Below are 12,943 nucleotides of genomic sequence, written 5' to 3'. Positions count from 1 at the left end.
ATGTATTGCTAGGAGTGTCGGCTGATAAGGCGTTGGGGCACTGGTTAATATTTTAGCGAGGCTCTGGCAAGGTTGCTCTGTGGAAAGCCCGTAGGTGGCGTGTGTAGTGCCGTGTTGTAGCGATGTGTTGCGCAGGTCTCGCTTCGTAGGGTATCCCCGGTGCTTTTCACGGCGTGTCGATGCTGTAAACGACTGGTGGAGCTGCCGGCTCGTTCTCTATTTAGAGTCTTTGCGCTATGTGGCGCCCGTATGCCGAGCCCCTTTTCAGTTCTTCCCGTCTTCACGAGTCACTCAGTTCGCGTTTGTGTCAGGCTGTCGCGCTTCAAGTTGAGTGCGTCGTCTACCAGCGGCGGCTCTTCTATCCTCCCACGGTCAATGTCGCTTGCCTGGTGCTCAGCTCGCCGCTCCCTCTGCCCTCCCCCCATCTTCGCCGCCCTCTGTTTCTCACGTTGGTGTTGTTTCGTTTGATGTATCCCTGGGCGTATTCTCGGCGCCACGGCACTACTCGGCTATTGGAGATTCACAGGCTGTTTGTGTGTGTCTCTCTCTCTTGCTGGTCGTAACCCCCTGTTCCGCTGCCCGCCGCGCATGGGCGTGTGTGCGATCTCATGACGGGGTTGCCTAATGGCGTCGTTGTCCTTCTCAGCACGGCTGCTCGTGTTTGTTGTGGGTGCAGGTTTAGGTGGGTGACTGGATGGATGGGTGAGGACGGCAAGTACTGACGAGCGTGGCAGGTGGAGGGTAGGGGAGGGGGGGAAGAGGTGAGAGAGGGGCCCGCTCGCTTTGTCTCTCACACTATCTCCCTCACATCTGCGAATGGGAACTTTTCACCAGCGCACTTTCCCGCTCCCCTGCTCGTCCATCCTTCCCGTCTTATACTTGTATACACTGTGTCACCATGTTCGCCCCCCCTCCCCCTCCTCTCCTCTCCTCTACTGCTCCCGCCGCCGTGATCGTATAACCCCCTCTCATCCGCGTGTTTGAGAACCCTTTGCTCTCTCGTCTTTCCTACTTTGCTCCCCCGCCCCTACACCTGCCTCCCATAACACACGCAGGAGTGGAAAGAGAGGAGTGATGGGCTTTTACTTTTCCCTCGTCCGTGCGCTTCATGCTTGATGTTATTGTGCTCAATACCCTTATCGGTTTCGTTTTTTTTTTTGATCCATTCACGCTCCCGCTTGCACAGAGTGAAACGCACGCGACGACGATGGCGACTATGACGTTGTTGTTGGCGTTCGTCCCGCTGTGATGCTCCAGGTTGTTGATCCTTTCGAGTTTGCGCGTATGTGTATAACTTCCTCCCCCCCACCCTCTTTTCCTCCGTTTCACGTTTTATCTCTACGATGTACAGCACCCACGCACACACACATGCACACGCACAGGCATATACAGACGCGTACATATATAGTTCGTGTGTGCCATTCTCCGGCTGCTGCTCCCCCCCCCCTCTCTCTTCCTCCCACCCTCTTCCTCCCGCGACTCTCGGTCCCTCTTCGTTTCTCTCGGTCCCTCTTCGTTTCTCTCACTCCCTCCTCTTCGAGGGATCTCGACGTGTTGCTCCTCAAGTGGCGCGCTCGCGTCTGGGTACGAGCCCCCAGCAGCAAGAGAAACGCAAAGGAAAGAGAGGCCGGCCAACAGATGAACTCGCGGGAGTGGGAGATGAGAGAAGGCAAAAGATTAAGCAGCGCTCTCCACTTCTTCTTCTCCACTTCGATTTCTCCACCCCTGACTGAAGTCAATGACACACCCACACATGAATGAATGAAGCCAGCAGCAGTAAAGTAGCAGCAGCCGAGGTAAAGGAAACAGCGTTGAAATGCATCGCTCAGTGTTGCTCGTCCCCCACCCACCCACCCCGCCTTCTTCTTCCCGCCACTCACCATGCATGACGTGCGCGCGTGAACAGGGGTAGCGCGTGTATGCGTTGCCGGTCATGGGCAGGAGTATCTGTAGATGACCGTAGCAGGGGCGAAGAGAAGGGAAAGGGGCGAGCTGCCCACGTCCGCCGCTGAAGCAGAAGGACCGTTGCCACCGTCGCCTTGCACCTTCCCCTCCTTTTATATATACCTTCACTCCCTCAGTTTGAAAAGGCCACTTCCCTCCTCTTTGTTCAGTTGGTCCCCCTCTCCCCCCATCCGCGTTTGCGTGTGGGGGGAGAGGGGGTTGGCACCGCACTCCACTGCTGTTCACCACTGCACCTTCCGTATCTCACGCACCCTTCGTTCTCTCTCTCATCTCCATCTCTCTCCCCGCGATACATGGCACACGATGATCTACCACCCCTACCGCCCACTCCCCCTTTCCTCACTCCACACGCACACACACATAGCACTCTCTCCTCCTCTCTCCTTTGCCTTTTCCTCCTTTGCCTGCTGCCTCCTCGCAGTTACTAACGCTGTTCTCATAACCTACACAAAGCCTTACAGTTGTTGTTCTTTTATGGGGGACTCCTTGTATCTCGTGGATCCTCCGCACTCACAGACACATACGCTGAGACCTCCTACTGCTTCGTCGGTCGGAAGTTGCTGTCTGTGTTCACTGCCATTTTGTTTCCTTCACTCCCCCTCCCCCTCCCCCGTCGTGCACGCTGCCGTTATCTTTCTGATTTGCTTCTCTGTACTTACCTCATTACACAATCCGCCCCACTCTCCCCTCCGAGGCCTCTCCACATCGCTTCTCGCAAACCTGTGCTCACACGCAGGCAGTCGCCGTCCACACGTTTCTCTGAACTTCTCTCCGCTTACGCCTTTTTCACGGTTCTCTCATTCAAGCGCTGCCATGTTGTCCCGTGAGCAGAGCCCCGGCATCATGATCAACAGCGGGTCCAACTCGCCGACCAGCTCGTGCAGCCACAATGAGCGCAACATCCGCAACGGCACTGCTCTGTCGAAGAACGGCTCTCGTTTTACCAGCCAGACAAATTTAATCGACGCCTCGCAGCCATGCATGACGTCGACAAACAGCAACGGCGCAACGAAGTCCATCCCGGCGGTGCCCAATCTCCCCCTGAGCAGCTTGCAAACCTGGTCGAGTGCAGGCAGCACCACTGGTGGCGCCGCCGCTTCCCAGGCGCACGCTAGCGAAGCTGATGTGTGGTCAAGCATTGGCAACGCTGCCACCTCGGTCCCGGCTGCAGACCTCGGCCGCCCGCCGTCGGTGCCTGTGGCTCGGGCTGCCAGTCATGTCACCCGAACTCTGTCTGTGTCAATGCCCCGTGCGACGGCTTCGTGGGGAGGCGCTCGCCGCACCGGTGGAAACGCCGGCTCCAAGGCATTCATGCCGCAGGTGATCACCGTGGCGCCGGACTACACTACTTTCCCGCCCGACGTATCCAAATACCTGAAGGACGTTATTCGCCGCCGTGAGGAGGCCGCGATGCTCAGGCTACTGCCCACCGCCCAGCTGATGAGCCAGGCGGTTCTGCAGGCGCAGGCAGCGTACGAATCGATTGTGCAGCAGGAGGCGTTCGAGTTTCTTCAGATCTCCCACAGGCGCAGGGAGACAGAGATGAAGCTAAAGGAGCAGGAATCGAACAAGGCAAATAGAGAAAAGATAGAGGAACAGAAAAGGCAGCACAAGGAGGAAATCGTACAGCAGAAGAACGACGTGGCCGCAGCAACGAGGCAGACGGAGGCGGAGATCAAGGAAAAGCTGAAGACGCTCCTGTCTCTGCAGCCGAAGCTGAACATTGTGCCAGTCGTCATGGCTCAGTTGCAGGACCCGACGAGCGACTGCGCGCTTCTAGGGGCGCTCATGGTGGAGGAAAAGCGGCTGCAGAAAGCCCTGAAAAGCGATGCGCGGTACAACAAGTCAAAGACGGCGGGAATGGATGGCGGTGCCGTGCCGTACTGGTGGAAGCAGTGCGTCTGCGCCTCCTTTAATGTCTCGGCGATCGTGAAGAAGGAGCCTCACCGCGCCAGCATCGTCGACGTATGCGTTGCCACCAAAACGCCCGCAGACAAGAAGGTTGTTGTTGTAAAGGACATGGAGGGCAACGTCGTCGCGTGGGCGCACACCCGCAGTGGCCCCGATCCGAACGCCCTGGCGGAGGCATACCTGGCTATGAAGCCGGAAGTTCCCGAGCTGCCGGCAAACGCCTACAAAGGCGTGCTCTGGCCAAAGGAGGATGCGATGGACGTGATGCGCAAGGCGAAGGCCGCCAAGAGCCCCATCGCCGACATCCTGCCGGAGGTCATCACGATTCTCAGCTACAGCGAGATGAGTTCGCACGAGATGTTGGTGAGAGACGTTACTGCGGTGGCCGAAGCGGCTTCCCAATTGTAGAGAAGGGTGACGCGCCTGCCGCCCTGTGCTCCTCTGACTCTCTATTCCCTATTCTCTTGTATTTGGGCCCCGGGAGGTGTCGCTTTTATTTCTCTTGGATGGCGTGCGATTTGTTGCGCCATCTCCTAGGATTTATGTGTGAGCTCAAGCGAGCGCCTCCCTCTCTCTCCCTCCTCTGTCCTCTCACCAATCCCGACGCAGAGCTGCACAAGGAGGCACACACACACGCGCGCGTACACATCGCGCTAGTTTTCCTCCTCTCCCTCTCCCCCTCCCTCTTTCTTTCATCTTTCTTTGCTTGTGCTTTCCTCTCTCTGCCCCTCGGTGACTGTGTGTGGGTGCCGCTTTCTCTGTGTCTCTGTCCCCATCCACGTGAACTCCACCTAACCTCGCCCCCCTCCCCCTTTTATCCACTCCTTCTCCACCCACCCACCTTTCGCGGACACCCAAAATGACCCCGCCGCCCTCTCCTTTGTGCCTCCCACCCGCTCTTTCAGGGCGGCCTCATTTGGGGGGGGGGGGGCGCCCCTCTTCTCTTTTTATCTTTGCCTGTGCGACGTTTGCTCGCACTTCTGGTTGCGGTTTGTTCCTCTTTGTTTTGCCACCCCCTCCCCCATTAGAGAAGAAACCCCCCACTCTGTCGGTGCGTCTGGTGCGCCTACGCGTGAGCTGCGGCTGAGGCGCACCAGACGCACCTTTTGCATGGTGTACGGTGCCCCCCCTCCTGCCCTCGGTGCCATGCACCCTCCCCACCCCCTCCTCCTCCTCCTCCCCTTCTCGTTGCCTATAGGGCACAGAGAGAGAGAGCCTGCGTGGCACATTTTGTGTGAGCGACAGAGAGGGGGGAGGGCGCAGGGCACCGAGGGCAGGCAACAGAGCGACGTCTTGCCGCCTTCCTTTACTCCTTTCCATCTGATCTCCTCGGGCGTGTTGACTCTCCCGTGTCTTCTTGCTCCTTCGCGAGAGGACTGGAAAGACCCCCCTTACGCTCTATCGAGGCTCGTGTCTGTCGATAAGAGGGAGGAGAAGAGGGAGAGGCGGTAGTCTTCCCGTGCGGTGCGGCGGCTACCGCTTTTTGCTCCTGTCGTCGCGGCCAGCGTTTGCCGACCATCGTCTCGTTTTGCTTCACCCCCTCAACCCCCTCCCTCCCTCCCTCCCCCTGCTGAAGTACAGCAGGACTGCCACACTACAAGAGCGAAGGCAGAAGAAGCAACGAATGGAAGAGAAAAAGAGAGCGCACGGCACACGCATAGGGGTATAATGCGCCGGTGCGGTCGCGATGCGGAAGGAGGACGAGAGGGCAAAAGGAAAAGGACTGCAGAAAACCGGGCAATCCGATGAGAAGAAGAAACAACAACAACAACGCGCTCGGCGGCCTCTGTCTACTCCCCCGCCCCCTCCCCTTTCCTTCATCGCTCTCTGTGGCCGCTCTCCCTGTTGGCCTCTCGCCATCTGTGCCTTGTCTGTGCTCTCTTTTCTTCTTCCTCTTTTCACGTCGCTCATAATCACACTTGTCTCGCATGCTTTATGTCTGTATCGCGCGCGTATGCGTATATATGTGTGCGTGTTCAAGTGTGTGTGCGTGTGTGTACGTGTGTGTGCGTGTGTGTACGTGTGTGTGCGTGTTCAAGTGTGTGTGCGTGTGTGTGCGTGTGTGTGCGTGTGTGTACGTGTGTGTGCGTGTGTGTTCATGTGTGTGTACGTGTGTGGATCTCATGACGTTGATCTTGTGCATGCAGCTCCCTCACAGTAAGCGAAGGCATGGAAAGGGTGTGTTTTGGGATGTCAGTTGTTTAGTTTTGGAAACAAAAAGTACAGAGTACAGTGAAGACACCGAAGCAGCTGCTGCTGCTGCTGAAGAGAGAAGGGGTGGAGGTGAAAGGCGGTGGGGTACCCGCTTGATAGAGTGAGCGACAAGGATTACGATGCGCGACCTTGTGCATGCGCTCCTCCTCGTTTGCCTCTTCGTTCTATGCCACGCCGCACCTGTGTTCTTTCGGCCCTCACCCATCCCCTTAGCATCTCCCGCAACTTGCTGACGGTGTGGCGGACCTCTGTTTGGAGCTTGAGACGCCTGTGCTTTCAATGAGCAGGGGCATCAGGCGTGCCTTTCCATCTTGCTATAGCGAAGAGTGGTGGGGGAAGGAGGCGCTCATTCTTCCCCCACCACTCTGTGCTTCCTACATCTTTCTATCCAGCCTTCACCTGAGACTATGCACGTCTTCTCATCAAGCACAGGCATTGACAACCTCGTTTCCTTCCTCCTCCGCACCCTCGTCTGCCTCTGCGCTGCCTCACACACACACACACAGCCGCACACGCCATTTCCCTCAATCTCATCGCATCTCAGCAGCAGCGGGTACACCCCTCCCTACCTCACTCGCTCCCTCTTTGTATTTGCTCCCTCTCTCTCTCTCTCTGTCCATCAGCGAGATGGAGATGGACCTCATGACGCGGCGGGAGGCCGCGAAGGTGGAGGACGTCTTGGCGGACCTCGTGGAGGAGCTCCAAATCTTGGCCTTCCTGCCTGAGGAATTCACTTCGTGGGTCCGCGACGAAGCCGTCGTGGCGGCGACTCGACGTGACACAAACTTGTACCTTCGCCGCTACGAGGAGCACGTCGCCCGAAAGGCGAAGGATGCAGAAACAAAGAAGCACGACGCCATGGGAAGAACTCCCAGTGTAGCAGGGATGCATGCGTCGGCACTCGCGTCGCAACCCAGCAGCTCCTGCAGTTCGTGGGCTAACACCGATCGACACAACGACATCACTACATCTGATTCGCCTGCCTCTTCCTTCTCCTCCCTCACCACGGAGTATGAAGAAGAGCGTCAGCGGGCAGTCAAGGCCGCCTGCTTCGTGTACGCGGCCGGGCACTACGGCGACCCGACCGACAACGACGATAACGAGGCTGTGCTGCAGGTGAGCGACTACGCGCAGCTGGAGCGCGACTTACTGGCGGGAGTCACTGCGACTGGCTCGGTGGACGCGGCCGACCTTCAGACGCACCACTTGAGCACTCGCGCTCTCGTCGACACACTGCGCGACAGCGGGTACGGCGACATTATGAAGTACTATGTAAAACACCTCTGCACGCCGCACCGCTCTTCCACCGTCGCATCGCAGCAGCTCTCCCCTCCCGTAGCGGCATCAGGCTCGACTACGCTGGAGCAAGCATACAAGTGTGGTATGATTGAGGAGGGTCTAGATCACCTGCGCGGGCTCGTTGTCACGCTGCACCGGCTCATCCATCAACGCAACCAGTCTACCGTCAACGAGGACATTCATCGCTATCAGCTTCTCCACGACGCGGTGAACCGAGACCAGACCGGCACAGCGGACGTGCAGATGCTGAATCAGCGCTACCTCGAGATGAAGGCCGCCCGCCAGCGAGAAGTGGCCGTTCTCGACGACGAGATTCAAGCACTGGAGGAAGAGCTGCAGTACGTCCAGCACACGGCAGACATCGAGTTGGAGGCGTTTCAGAGCATCCAGGAGACAGTGCAGGAGGACCTCCGGTGCTCGCTGCGGCAGCAGCTCGAGATGCATCGCAAGAACGCAGACGAGGTCACGCGCCGCCTGCACCAGGCGCAGGTGAAGGCACTGGATGAGCTCAACACGCTGCGCTCGAACCGCACCAAACGTGAGGCGGCAGTGAGCGGGGCCATCACCGAGTACGATGCCCAAAGCACATTGCTCGGGACGGCAATGCGGCAGCTCAACCGAGAAGTCGAGGAGGACACGGAGCGCATTGTCGCCCTGGAGGAGACGGTGGAGAAGCTGCACAAGGCGTCTGAGGAGCACGCCTGGGAAGTCACGGTGGCGGAGCAGCGTCAGGAACATGCCAACGTGATTCGCGAGCACCAGGAGCAAGACGCACGCGTCATTCAGGCCTACTACCGCGCCTTCATCGCTCGTGTGCGCACAGAGCGGGAGCTCGAGAAGAGCTCCAAAAAACGCAAGAAGAGGGGGAAAGGGAGGAAGTAAGCGGGGGTGCCTCTGCTGCCTTTCTTCGCTGCGTCTACCGAAGGGGTAGGGAGAAGAAGAAAGGGAGAGTGAGAGGGGGGGGGGCACCACGTCGATTGTTTTCTGCTAGTCTGTCGCCTCCAATGGAAAGGAAAAAGATGGCAGTGGCTGCCACACGGTCTCCGTGTGTGTGTGTGTGTGTGTGTGTGTGTGTGTGTGTGCCTGCGTGTGTTGGATTGATGTACAAGACGCCCTCGCTTTCTTTTCGGCCTCCTTCGTGTGTGGCTCCTTCTACGATGTGAAAGATGTCCTCCTTCAGTTTGGTGCTCCTCGATGACTGCGTCACCACTCTTGACTTCAGTCTCGAGAGAACGCACACTCATGTGCATTGTGTTGCCAAGGAAGCAACGGAGATGAGTTGCTGGTTTGATACGGGAAGTGGGAGGGAGCGCGTGCGGGTGCCACAGCGCCACTCCAGCTTGAGAATTGTCGATCTACACACGGCCAGTCGAGATCACCTACTCTACACCCTACAGCGCGGCGTGCGCCAGGGGAGCGATAAGTGGAGTGGGTGGGAACATACCACGCCCGTGCCTCCGCGCTTAATGCCTCCCCTCCTCCCCCCCCCCCCGTCGTCGTCGTCGTCGGCTCTGTTTTGATCAACCCACAGGCGCGTACGTACGGTGGGGAGATCCGTAAAAGGGAAATGTGCGGATGTATGGGCACCAACGCTTCCATACAGCCCCTGTCCTGTCCCCTTCATGTCTTTCATCTCGCCCTGCTTGCTTCGCGTCCTCCCATCTCCCTCATCTTTCTCTCTTCCCTTGTTCCACGTATGCGTTCTATCGTTATGGTGGCGTCCACACACACACACACGCGCGCGTGCGCAGTCATCAAGCTTCACTCTCATAGATTCTCTGAGAAGTATGTCATCTGCCCGCACGTCCACCTCTGCCGCACAGCTGGGTGATGCCGCCTTCGACAACAATGTGAAGGTGAGCGCGGAGTTTTTAGCCCTCACGTACGGTGCTCTTGTCCAGCAGCTGGTCGAGGAGCTCATGCAGGAGGACGATGTTGAGCAGGTGAATCAGCAGCTCTACAACATGGGCCACCGAATCGGCGCTCGATTAATCGAGGAGTACAGCGTGCGCAGTGGCGCTGCTCCCTGCCGCACCTTTAGCCAAGCGGCAGAGGGCGTCGCTCTAGTTGGGTTCCGCATGTTTCTTGGCGTGAATGCCAATGTAACACAGGTGAAGGACACATCCGACACGTTTGCCATTAGTTTCCACGATAACCCGCTTGCCCTATTCGTGGAGCTGCCGGACGGACCGCTGCGAAACTGCCTGTGGTATTCAAACCTTCTCTGCGGCGTCATCACCGGTGCGCTGAGTCTTGTCGGGCTGCAGACAGAAGCCCGCTTCTCACGTGACAAGTTGCGCGGCGACTCCAAGAACGAAATCATCCTTCACTTCAAGGGGCGGGAACGGGAGACGTTCCAGGTGGAGAGAAATTAGTCGTGCATACAAGCAGTTGCCCTCGTCCCCCTTCCCCCCCCCGCCACTTACACACATCCACGTTCCCGGGGGCTCTTGTCCCGTGGTGTCACGCGAGTGTACGTGTTGCTGTATGTGTGTGCGTGTGCGTGTGTGTGTGTGTGCCGTCCGATCCCTGTCATCTTCGCTAGTCCCTTTTTCGCTTGTAAGCCCTGTGGAGGATCCTTCTAGCCTTGCGGTGCCGGTGTATGTGCCTCCTCCCTCGCCTCCTCTTCTTTCGAGCTCGTTGGTGGGGACACAGTCCACCCAACTCAGCTTTCGGCGCTGCATCTTCTGACTCCCTCCTGCCCTCTTTCAAATTCTCCCTTCGTTGGCTGTGCTGCTCTGCTCGCCAAAACGAAAGCGCGGCTGCCTTGGGGTTGCCGTTGTTGCCACTGCCTGCCACACACCCGCTGCCATTAGCAGAGACGCCTCATGGCAGTGTTGAGTCGGTGGTGATGGTGGTGGGAGTGAGTGGAGTCAAATGCGCTATGGCGCCCCGCGCAGTGGTGATGTTTGATGTACATGGAAGGGGGAGGAGGAGGCAGTGGGTGCGTGGATCCAAGTCCTTTCCATGCAACTCCCCCACCCCCCTTTCCGTCCCTCCCGGGACAGCTATACACACCAGCACAGGCAGACTGCATCCAACGACTTATGGCTGCGCATGCCAGGTGCTCTCTCTCTGTCTCTCCATTGCACTTTCCCCACTTTTCTCTCTCCCTCTCTACCTCTGTGTGTTTCTCGCTTCCTATGCCAGAGCGCTTGCGCTGTGTGGCGCCACCTCGCACCATCGCACGCACTGACTGAGGGTAGCGTACTGAATCCGGCAACTGCCAGATAAGAGCGAAAAGAGACGACGTCGCACAGAAAGTCGAAGCCTCGCGTCACCGCCGTTGTAGTCTGCCTGGCTGCCTGTCCCCGCCACCACCACCACCCCTCTCCTCCTCCCTCCTGTTGCTTCTCCTCACATCACGCTGATGGAGTACGCTCAGAAATCGGTGCGGCTGCCTCGCAGTGCCGAGGAAAAGGAGCGGTGGAGACGCGTCATCGTCATCCTCGAGCACTGCCCGCTGCAGACAGTTCAAACGGACCGCGGCTTTGAGCTGCTGAGCGACCGTCACCGCGCCTACCACGCGCGGCACAATCAGGACCCGGCAGACTGGCGTCCCGATGTGGTGCACCAGTGTCTGCTTCACCTGCAGGACTCCGCGCTCAACCGCGCAGGCATGCTGGAAGTATTTCTACGAACAAAGAAGCACGTGTGCATCGCGGTTGATCCGCGTCTGCGCGTGCCGCGCCACGTGCGCCTGTTCGAGAAGATGATGGTGTCGCTGCTCTTCAAGCTCAAGGTGCGCGCGAGCACTGGCTACCTGTCCCTGCTGCGAGTTGTCGGCAACCCCATAACGGACCACATCCCCGCCGGCACTCAACTGTACCGTGTCGAAAAGGACGGCGACCGCATCGACCCCTTCGCCTTCTGCGCCTCCTGCGGGTACACAGCCAACGTCTTCGACGAGCACCACACAGACCGTAAGATCAGCCTCGCCCGTCGCCGTCTCACCTCCAGTACGAGCGGGACGCTGGAGGAGACGACGGCGGAAGCCGGAACTGAGGAATTTGCCAAGGTGCAGCGCAAGGCCGCCGAGCGTCGGCAGTTCAAACCGTTCGCCTTCATCATCGGTGGTATGTCACGCGGTGACGTATCGGTCGACTACGCCCGCCCAGGCGAGGTGTCGAGCATCCGCTTAGGGGATCGTGGCATGTCAGCGGCGGCGGTAATTAGTACCTTGCTGCACGGCTTCGAAGAGGAGTGGCTACGTGAGGACAACGAGGCGTGTTGAAGCAGGTTTCCCCTTCTCTTCCGCCTGTCGACATCGCTTTACTTGAGCAAGAGCACTAGTATCCGTGCATGTACGCGTGCGCTTTCTCGATCTCTTGCCGTTGCTGCTTGTGTCTGTATGCTGCAGCGCCGTTGGTGACGTGATGGCGGCTCCTCACCGCCACACTTTGCCGCGCGTGTGCACTGCGGGCGGAGAGGCTGACCAAGGAGGTACTATACGGGACCTCCGTGACTACGTTTGATTAAATGAAACACGTGTTAAGCAAGAGGGGATATGTGCATCCGTGTGTTGGGTGGGTACGGCGTGTTCGTGGATGCCGAACGCTTTTCTCCGGCGGCACGTTGCGCTGAGGGGGAGAAAGCGAGCTGTACGTCAAGCATCCCGCCGAGCATACTCGTCGCTGCTGCTCCCCCGCACCACCACCATCACCCGTCGGTGCACAGGTGGCCCCTAACAAAGCAAAACAGCGAAAACTGCACACTGCAAGCGAGGCGTTCACACGAGCAGGAAAAGAGCAACAGACAACGCCGCCAGCATTTCTTTCGTTGGGACTGTGCTTTGCTGTACCCAGGGGGGGGGGCACTGGCCGTGTATGAGTGGACACTGCTCTGACCAGGAGTCCATGTTGGCCTGCTGCAACAGCCATGCTGTGTAGCTGCCCCTGAACAGATAAGCACCTCTCTCGTGCGGGGGGGTGTAGATGATGTACATCCTGGTTCTCTTCTCTACTGCCGCAGATCCCTACCATTTCTTCCCTCCCTCACTTCTTTATATGTCTGTGGCAACACAACACAACAGCCCAAAGCGAAGTGGATGCAGCGGGGTAAAACACAAAAGTGAAAAGCAACTACAAATACACACGCACTTCTACGCATACGATACCCAGGGGGGGGCACCCCCTCCTCCTCTTCTTCCCCTTTTATTCCTCCGCCCCCTCCCTCCCCCCTCCTCCCCCCTGCTGAACGGCGTTGTTGTTCTGCTTGCCTTATTTCCCATCTGCTTTCTCCGTTTTGCTTCTGCTTCAGCGGCTCCTCTTGAGCGAAAACGCAAAACGCCCCAAGCGCACCTCCAACGCCCCCACAGAAATATCCTGCAGGACTTCTTCGCAGGCGCCAGTGCCATTTTACGAAATCCCAGCGCATGCGTGATGTAGGTCAGCAGAGGCCTTTGCTCTCCCCCCTCCCTCCCACATCTTCACACGCTTCTTCTTCGTTCTGGTTTACTCTTTTCCATATTTTCTTCCCCCTCCCCCCCTTTCACATTGCTCTTCTGCCATTGCTGACGCTGTTATTGCTGTTGCTGTTTCCCCTCAACCCCCTC

General features: G+C 58.2%; 4 protein-coding genes across 4 annotated transcripts; all 4 read left to right on the top strand.

Annotated features, from left to right (window-relative positions):
* Nucleotides 1-3,207: 3,207 nt before the first annotated feature.
* On the top strand, nucleotides 3,208-4,284 carry LPMP_161390 (hypothetical protein; the record flags this gene model as incomplete). The annotated part of the gene is made up of 1 exon (XM_010699365.1): nucleotides 3,208-4,284. The coding sequence occupies one exon, from the start codon at nucleotides 3,208-3,210 to the stop codon at nucleotides 4,282-4,284; it is 1,077 nt and encodes a 358-aa protein (XP_010697667.1).
* A 2,433-nt stretch (nucleotides 4,285-6,717) lies between these two features.
* Nucleotides 6,718-8,271, top strand: LPMP_161380 (hypothetical protein; the record flags this gene model as incomplete). Its single annotated transcript, XM_010699364.1, has 1 exon — nucleotides 6,718-8,271. The coding sequence occupies one exon, from the start codon at nucleotides 6,718-6,720 to the stop codon at nucleotides 8,269-8,271; it is 1,554 nt and encodes a 517-aa protein (XP_010697666.1).
* Nucleotides 8,272-9,176: 905 nt separating this feature from the next.
* On the top strand, nucleotides 9,177-9,764 carry LPMP_161370 (trafficking protein particle complex subunit-like protein; the record flags this gene model as incomplete). Its single annotated transcript, XM_010699363.1, has 1 exon — nucleotides 9,177-9,764. The coding sequence occupies one exon, from the start codon at nucleotides 9,177-9,179 to the stop codon at nucleotides 9,762-9,764; it is 588 nt and encodes a 195-aa protein (XP_010697665.1).
* A 995-nt stretch (nucleotides 9,765-10,759) lies between these two features.
* LPMP_161360 (methyltransferase, putative) lies at nucleotides 10,760-11,623 on the top strand (the record flags this gene model as incomplete). Its single annotated transcript, XM_010699362.1, has 1 exon — nucleotides 10,760-11,623. One exon carries the CDS (start codon nucleotides 10,760-10,762, stop codon nucleotides 11,621-11,623), a length of 864 nt encoding a protein of 287 aa, XP_010697664.1.
* Nucleotides 11,624-12,943: the final 1,320 nt, after the last annotated feature.

Source organism: Leishmania panamensis (genome assembly GCF_000755165.1).
Source record: "Leishmania panamensis strain MHOM/PA/94/PSC-1 chromosome 16 sequence".
Taxonomy (NCBI): Eukaryota; Euglenozoa; class Kinetoplastea; order Trypanosomatida; family Trypanosomatidae; genus Leishmania; species Leishmania panamensis.
This window is presented reverse-complemented; position numbering and strand designations above follow the sequence as displayed.